Source organism: Rhinopithecus bieti, unplaced genomic scaffold (assembly GCF_001698545.2).
Source record: "Rhinopithecus bieti isolate Rb0 unplaced genomic scaffold, ASM169854v2 scaffold_2884, whole genome shotgun sequence".
Classification (NCBI taxonomy): domain Eukaryota; kingdom Metazoa; phylum Chordata; class Mammalia; order Primates; family Cercopithecidae; genus Rhinopithecus; species Rhinopithecus bieti.
The window spans coordinates 404,907-413,265 of record NW_016803886.1 but is presented as its reverse complement, the minus strand read 5'-3'; the positions used below and the strand labels follow the sequence as shown (position 1 = coordinate 413,265).

General features: G+C 42.3%; 1 protein-coding gene across 4 annotated transcripts in view; it reads right to left on the bottom strand.

Annotated features, from left to right (window-relative positions):
* Nucleotides 1–1,523: 1,523 nt before the first annotated feature.
* SLC38A1 (solute carrier family 38 member 1) overlaps nt 1,524–8,359 on the bottom strand; it is a 76,938-nt gene continuing 70,102 nt past the window's right edge. For 3 of the 4 annotated variants that reach the window (XM_017857523.1, XM_017857531.1, XM_017857541.1), the window contains exons 13-16: nt 7,237–7,337; nt 4,780–4,898; nt 4,071–4,212; nt 3,674–3,969 (exon numbers count right to left, since the gene is read on the bottom strand). In XM_017857523.1, the coding sequence (XP_017713012.1) occupies nt 3,809–3,969; nt 4,071–4,212; nt 4,780–4,898; nt 7,237–7,337 (523 nt within the window). In that variant the 3' untranslated portion in view covers nt 3,674–3,808. Of the gene's footprint in view, nt 2,434–3,673; nt 3,970–4,070; nt 4,213–4,779; nt 4,899–7,236; nt 7,338–8,359 lie in introns of those variants that run through there. The other variant, XM_017857513.1, reaches the window with a different exon arrangement.

Genomic DNA, 8,359 nt, shown 5'->3' with positions numbered 1-8,359 from the left:
TTTGAGCCTATGTGCGTCTTTGCATGTGAGATGGGTCTCCTCAATACAGCACACTGATGGTTCTTGACTCTTTATCAAATTTGCCAACCTGTGTCTTTTAATTGGGGTATTTAGCTCATTTACACTTAAGGTTAATATTGTTATATTTGAATTTGATCCTGTCATTATGCTGTTAGTTGTTTTTTTTGCTCATTAGTTGATGCGGTTTTTTTCATAGCATCACTAGTCTTTACCATTTGGCATGTTTTTGCAGTGGCTGGTACTGGTTGGTCCTTTCCATGTTTAGTGCTTCCTTCAGGAGCTTTTGTAAGGCAGGCCTGGTGGTGACACAATCTCTCAGCATTTGCTTGTCTATAAAGGATTTTATTTCTCCTTCACCTATGAAGCTTAGTTTGGCTGGATATGAGACTCTGCGTTGAAAATTCTTTTCTTTAAGAATATTGGCCCCCACTCTCTTCTGGCTTGTAGGGTTTCTGCCGAGAGATCTGCTGTTAGTCTAATGGGCTGCCCTTTGTGGGTAACCCTACCTTTCTCTCTGGCTGCCCTTAACATTTTTTCCTTCGTTTCAACCTTGGTGAATCTGACAATTATGTGTCTTGGGGTTGCTCTTCTCGAGGAGTATCATGGTGTTCTTTGTATTTCCTGAATTTGAATATTGGCCTGCCTTGCTAGGTTGGGAAAGTTCTCCTGGATAGTATCCTGAAGAGTGTTTTCTAACTTGGATCCATTCTCTCTGTCACTTTCAGGAACACCAATCAAACGTGTATTTGGTCTTTTCCCATAGTCCCATATTTCTTGGAGGGTTTGTTCATTTCCTTTCACTCTTTTTTCTCTAAACTTCTCTTCTAGCTTTATTTCATTAATTTGATCTTCAATCACTGATACCCTTTCTTCCACCTGATCAAATCGGCTATTGAAGCTTGTGCATGGGTCATGATGTTCTCGTGCTGTAGTTTTAAGCTTCATCAGGTCATCTGAGGTCTTCTCTACGCTGTTTATTCTGGTTAGCCATTGATCTAACCTTTTTTCATGGTTTTTAGCTTCCTTGCAATGGGTTAGAACATCCTCCTTTAGCTCAGAGAAGTTTGTTATTACCGACTTTCTGAAGCCTACTTCTGTCAACTCATCAAACTCATTCTTCATTCAGTATTGTTCCCTTATTGGTGAGGAACTGCGATCCTTTGGAGGAGAAGAGGTGCTCTGTTTTTTGGAATTTTCAGCTTTTCTGCTCTGGTTTCTCCTCAACTTTGTGGTTTTATCTACCTTTGGTCTTTGATGCTGGTGACCTGTAGATGGGGCTTTGATGTGGATGACCTTTTTGTTGATGTTGATGCTATTCCTTTCTCTTTGTTAGTTTTCCTTCTAATAGATCCCTCAGCTGCAGGTTTGTTGGGGTTTGCTGGAGGTGCACTCCAGAACCTGTTTGCCTGGGTATCACCAGCAAAGGCTGCAGAACAGCAAATATTGCTGCCTGATCCTTCCTCTGGAAGCTTCGTCCCAGAGGGGCACCTGTGTGTGTGAGGTGTCAGTCAGCCCCTGCTGGGAGGTGTTTCCCAGTCAGGGACCTGCTTGCAGCGGCAGTCTGTCTGTTCTTGGAGCTCAAACGCCGTGCCAAGAGAACTACTGCTCTCTTCAGAGCTGTCAGACAGGGACACTTAAGTCTGCAGAAGCTGTCTGCTGCCTTTTTTTCTGCTATGCTCTATCCCCAGAGGTGGACTCTGTAGAGGCAGTAGGCCTTGATGAGCAGCGGTGGGCTCCATCCAGCTCATGCTTCCCGGCCTCTTTGTTTACACTGTGAGCTACTCAAGCCTCAGCAATGGTGGATGCACCCCCGCATCAAGCTGCAGCCTTGCAGGTCGATCTCAGACTGTTGCGCTAGCAGTGAGTAAGCCTCCACTGGCATGGGACCCACTGAGCCAGACACGGGAGGGTATTTCCTGGTCTGCTGGTTGCTAAGACTGTGGGAAAAGTGCAATATTTGGTCAGGAGTGTAACGTTTCTCCAGGTATAGTCTGTCATGGCTTCCCTTGGCTAAGAAAGGGAAATCCACTGACCCCTTGTGCTTCCTGGGTGAGGCGATGCCCCTCCCTGCTTCAGTTCGCCCTCCGTGGGCTGTACCCACTGTCCAGCCAGTCCCAATGAGATGAACCAGGTACCTCAGTTGGAAATGCAGAAATCACCCATCTTCTACAATCTTTCTGGGAGCTGCAGACTGGAGCTGTTCCTATTTGGCTATCTTGGAAGCAATCTCGGGTATTTCTTTATTAGCAGTGTGAGAACAGACTAATACAGATTACTAAATCCAGAATCCAGAGAACACAAGATTATATGTTCCTTGTGCTTGAACATGTTCAGTGAGAGTGCTGCAGGGAGAAGGATGATGCATTCTGAGAGCCAACAGGGCTGGACTGGAAACTGGAGGAGGAGAAAGAGCTAGGGAAGGAGAGGAGTGAATTGGGGGTTGAGATGGCTGCACATGGCATATCATCCTGGGTCCAGTCTAACTCCCAGTGATCCCTACACAGATGGAGCCCTTGTCTAATGCCATTTGGCAGACCCTACTACTCGTTTTATTATGGGACCAGGGTTGGAGAAGCTCAGAATTCATGGACAGCAGGCCTCCACCATTTTCAGATTTAGTCTAAATATACTGTCCCATTGTGCCAGAGTGACTGCTTCATCCTCTCTGTCCTCATTAAGCCCCTACAGGTAAGTCTTGGAAGGATTTGGGAATTAAGGTTTCAGGGGTGATCATGTTGGGGAACTGGATGCTCTACTAGCATCAGTGCTACTTTTCCTAAATGCACAGGGATGACCCTCCTGCCTACACTTCTCATCTGGATCTGTTGACTCAGGTAACAGGTACAATTGCAGTGCTTTCACTAGCTGGGAGGGCAAGTAGGAAGCCTTCTCTGAGGCCAAGCAAAATGAAGCTCCAGAAGGGACTCAGGTACCAGCCACTTCACCCCTGCTTCCCTCACTGTCTCCAAGTGCACCATCTTCAAGATGCCCTTGAACCTCATCAGACCTGGAAACAAGAATCCCAATATAGAAAGGCAGTTTTTGAATCCAGGTCTGTTGTTCCAAAGCATATCTGTCAAATAATAAAAAGACTATTTAAGCTAACTCAGACATTTTAATTAAGGCATTGCATGTTCCCTGGGCTGTAGGGAGGAGTTACATGAGTAGAAATCATATGGAAACAGTGGACTGCATAACCTCTGTGAGTCCCTCATCACTTCCTCTCTTGCTAAAGACTAGACACTGTCCTATAGAGACACAAGAGGATGAATGTCCATTCTTCTGACTGTCCATGCCCTGGATCAGAACAAAAGCTGAGGCACAATAAGAGTAAAACCAGAGGGCTGGGCACGGTGGCTCATGCCTATAATCCCACAATGGGGAAGGCCAAGGCGGGCGGATCACGAGGTCAGGAGATCCAGACCATCCTGGCTAACATGGTTGAAACCCCGTCTCTACTAAAAATACAAAACAAAAAAAAAAAAAAAAAAAAAGAATTAGCCAGGCATGGTGGTGGTTGCCAGCTACTCAGGATGCTGAGGCAGGAGAATGGCGTGAACCTGGGAGGCGGAACTTACAGTGAGCTGAGATCATGCCACTGCACTCCAGCCTGGGCGACAGAGTGAGACTCCGTCTCAAAAAAAAAAAGTAAAATCAGAAAAGATATTTGGAGGGACGGGAGAAGATTCTGATATGATATTTTAAATCTCTCCCAAGTAGCAAAGCTACAGGGCTTCTGCCTCCTTTCAAGGCAACTGAAAGTAGTCTTGATAGAAAGGTGGACTATTTATTTTGTAAATTTAAATGGAAAACTAATCAGAAAAGTTAGAGTGGCTGGCAAGAGACATACCCAAATTCTTTGAGTTCCTTTATCTCCATCCTGGTCTGTGATTTTTAAATAAAGAGATGAAGGAAGAATGAAAATAAGCATGTTAGCAGATGTAACTCCTATAAAATAAGAAAAAAGAGAAAGTTTAGCATTGCTATTGTGAAATTTTCCCTCCAAACAGCTACTGTAGAATGAGAAGCACAAAGTCATGAAGCCATACCTACGACTCCAAAAATATCCTTCATGGAGGGTATGAAGATCACCAACAAGTTGATAACAACCAAGAGTATGCAGGTAACCACGATATGACGACATAAATTAAACTTTGTTTTCTTAGCCAGTTCAAATAAAGATGAACGAACCTGCAAGAAGAGAAAACAAAGATTCTGTAAATGCCTACAGCATGCCAACACTGACATTTCTCCGCAGAGTAACTGATTTATTGGTGCACACAAATTCATGAAATGTTTTGTAATGCCTAGTGAATTTATAGATGGTTTAACAGTTTTGGAAGTTCTGGGGCTTGACTTAAGAGGGAAGGTATTTTTATTTATAGAATAGTAGAGTTTTCTTTTGTGGGGGGGTGTAGTTTCTGTCTTTGATTTATCTAAGACTTGAGTGTTCATTTCTGTTTTTTTACATTCTCTCTTCATGTCTGACTGAGATTTGAACATTCTATTGTCATTTATTTGTAAAGAACAGGGTCAGATTAATTAGAATGGAGATTCACTGCATCAGAGGCTCCCTGATGCACTGAATGCCACTTGCTTTTCAAACAGCCTGAACTGAGTCTTGGGATCTTTCCCAGATGCAGATTCAATAACCCAGGAAAGTTACCTGGGGCAGGCTTTCTCTGCAATGGGCTCCTGCAGGCAGAAGGAAAGCCGAGACCTCAGGTTTTCTCATATTGCACCGAGGCCCTTACTCACCGTGAAAAATAACACTGGCACTGTGAGGATCACAGCAACAATGACAGCCAGCCGCACTGTCAGGATAAGAATGTCATTTTTACTCTGATACTTGTGAAGGAGGTCTGACTGCACGTTGTCTGAAATGAGGGAAAAGCAAGAGGGTTTTAAAGGGAGACAAAGTATATCAGTTTTTCTGAACAACAAAGAATGTGTAAACTAAAGGGCAAGAAAAGCAATGTTTTGAAATGTCTATTAAAACAATTAAGTTGGAAAGAAAAATCTCTGTGTAAGACATGCTCCACTGTGCATATGCAACTTAGCAAAGGAATTTAAAGTAATCACTACAAGAAGCTACATGGGGTGGGAATGCTTAATTTAGACTAAATTAAACCTAGCAGTACACTGGGCTTGAAAATGAAACATACAGTTGAAGCACGAAGCTGCTTTTAATCTAGACTTTCCCTCTGCTCTTCAAACCACGCCAAACTACCACAGGCTTGCTCAGGGAGGGTGGGGGTGGGGCTGGGGGGGGGGGCTACAAGCCACCTTGGAGCTTGTTTCAAACTCTTCTCTTGTTAAGTCAACTTCAAGTGGCCAAGCAGCAGAGGCACTAGCTGAAATTTCACCATCAGGAAATAATTCCACTCTTCCATGTATAGTGTTCTTGTAAAAAAAAGAAATTTAGTTTATGTACTACTCTGTGTGTGTGTGTGTGTGTGTGTGTGTGTGTGTGTGTGTGTGTTGAGACAGGGTTTTGCTCTTTCACCCAGGCTGGAGTGTGGTTGCCGTAGTGCCATCTTGGCTCACTGCAACCTCTGCTTCATGGGCACAAGCAATTCTCCTGCCTCAGCCTCCCGAGTAGCTGGGACTACAGGCGTGTGCCACCATGCGTGGCTAATTTTGTATTTTTTTTTTTTTTTTTGTAGAGATAGGGGTCTCGTTACATTGCCCAGGCTGGTCTCGAACTCCTAGGCTCAAGCTATCCACCTACCTAGGCCTCCCAAGAGGCTGAGATTACAGGTACAAGCCACCACACCTGGCCTTATGTACTACTTTGAACTTTTTCTCAACTCAGAACTTCAGAAAGTGTTATTTTAAAGACTAACAAAGCTAGAATGGCAGTCACATAGAGTATGAAGCTACTCACTCTTTTGACAAGAGATAATTTCCCCTCCTGTCTCCTGCAAGGGCTTCTCACTGCACCAGTCTTAAGGTTCTCAGCATGGAATTCAAATGCTAATCTGTACCATAGAGCTTGGTCTCAGTTTCCAAAACAGAACCATAAGTTATAATACGAATCTCACTAGTTCTAATTTCCTTAATTCAAAATAACTAACCACTTACAAATAGCTAAGCCTTTTTATTTAATCCAAGAGTAATAAAAGTGTTTGGTGTTCTATTCTATGTGAAAATAATGCATTTACAAAGAAAAATTATAGCTTGAACAAGACAACAGTGAGACTTCAACTAACATTAAGTTCTCTGCCTCTCTCTCCCTATACCCACTGCAGCCCTGCAACTCTGTAGGCACCTTAGCAACACCATTTTTATGTAAAAATTAAATATGGTATTTATGAATTCATTAGACAATGCTATTCTGCATTGCTAGTGAAAATGATAATAATAACATCTGTATAATCAGAGTAGCCTTTTTCTCCAGGCTGAATTAATAATTTTTAAATGTGCTTAATTTTGAGACATTTGTGTTTATGATAAAAGTTCCAAAGAATTATTATTTAGTAGAGAAGATTGTGAAATACATACAGATATATATATGTACACACACACATACACTTATATATACACACATATATATATTTAAATTAGGTCCCCAATTATAAAGATAATGAAAGGTATTAAATAAAGTTTCAGGATAATTTGAATAGGAGAGGATGAAGAAGCAGTAAAAGCCGGTAAACTGTTCATTCAGGGTCAGTAAAAGTTACATATGAAACCTTGTTCCCTTTTCAGATTTCATTTTTTTAAATTTTCTATATCATTCCTTCAGATCTTTGCAAGGCTCCGACTTCCAGTGAACAATTAGGAGTTTCATTTTTAATTAACTCAGAGTGTCATGAGTGTAGCACTCTGCTCTTTCTCACTTTCAGCATCTGTCTCTGTCTCTCCATTCTATTAATGGAATCTGACCCAATTTGCAGTGTCAATTAGGAAAGCCTTGTCTGATGTAGTTTTAAACCTTCCTCAGTGAAGTTAGCATGCTTCTAAAATGCAATTTCTTTTAAGGACACTGTTAGGAGAAAAAAATTATAAATACTGTTTTAGTAAATATTTTATTCTGCAGTCTGCATGAACATGATAAAGATCACCATTGCTTTAAGTAGAAGAAAAAACTAGAAAAACCAATGGATAGCTTTGTTGCTTTCTTTGCCTTTCATGTTAAAAGTTATTTCAACACTGATTTTTACTAATTTGTTTACAAATACTTATATTTATGTACCAGTAGAAATTACTTACCATAGAATGTCAAGTAGCCAAAAATGGCAGTCAGGAAGTACATAACAAACATGGCGAAAAAGGAGATGTTTGAAACCATCTGCATTTTTTTCTGTGATCGGCTAAAACAAATAAATGTTAAAATTAAAATCATATCACTGAATTTAAGTGCCAGTGTTAACATTGAAGAATACTAATTTAACTTTGCCTCTATCAGGTTAGGGAAGATCTGAACAGCTGAAATTACCCCTGGCAGTTATGCCAGTTGAAAATAACCTCTCTTATACTGAATTGGTATAGATCCATGGAGATTCACGGAACTACACTCCCGTAAGTGTTCTTCCCCCATTCTTTTAAAAGAATATCAAGTTCTCATCGGAAGGGCAGACAGCATTTTTTTAATATTTGGCCTTGATATTATCTCCACACTAGCTGGACAAAGGAAAACATGCAGAAAAAAATCAGTGCTGTTCTCCTAGCTCCAGAGATTAGCGGCAGAGCTGGAACTTGACCTAAGGTGTTCTGTCTCTAAAGCTGCTGTTTTAGGTTCTGATTTTCCCATTGGGTGGCCTCAGGGATGCACCTGGAAGTCTGCAGGTCTCCAGTGCACCAAGCGCCCAAGAGATCACAGCTGGAATGATGAAGGGCTCCATCTCTCAGGTCAAGTTCACTCTGGGGTTGGGATGACCCTCTAAGTTTCTTTAACTGCCCAAACAATTAATCTGCAAGACTGGTATTCAATAAATAACAGACCACAGATAGTCATAACATTTGATTATGTCATAACAAGGAATCTGGGATGCCATGGGAGTATGGAAACAAGAAAAATTAAGAAGGCAGGCCGGGCGCGGTGGCTCAAGCCTGTAATCCCAGCACTTTGGGAGGCCGAGACGGGTGAATCACGAGGTCAGGAGATCGAGACCATCCTGGCTAACACGGTGAAACCCCGTCTCTACTAAAAAATACAAAACCTAGCCGGGCGAGGTGGCGGGCGCCTGTAGTCCCAGCTACTCGGGAGGCTGAGGCAGGAGAATGGCGTAAACTCGGGAGGCGGAGCTTGCAGTGAGCTGAGATCCGGCCACTGCACTCCAGCCCGGGCGACGGAGTCGAGCGAGACTCCGTCTCAAAAAAAAAAAAAAAAAAA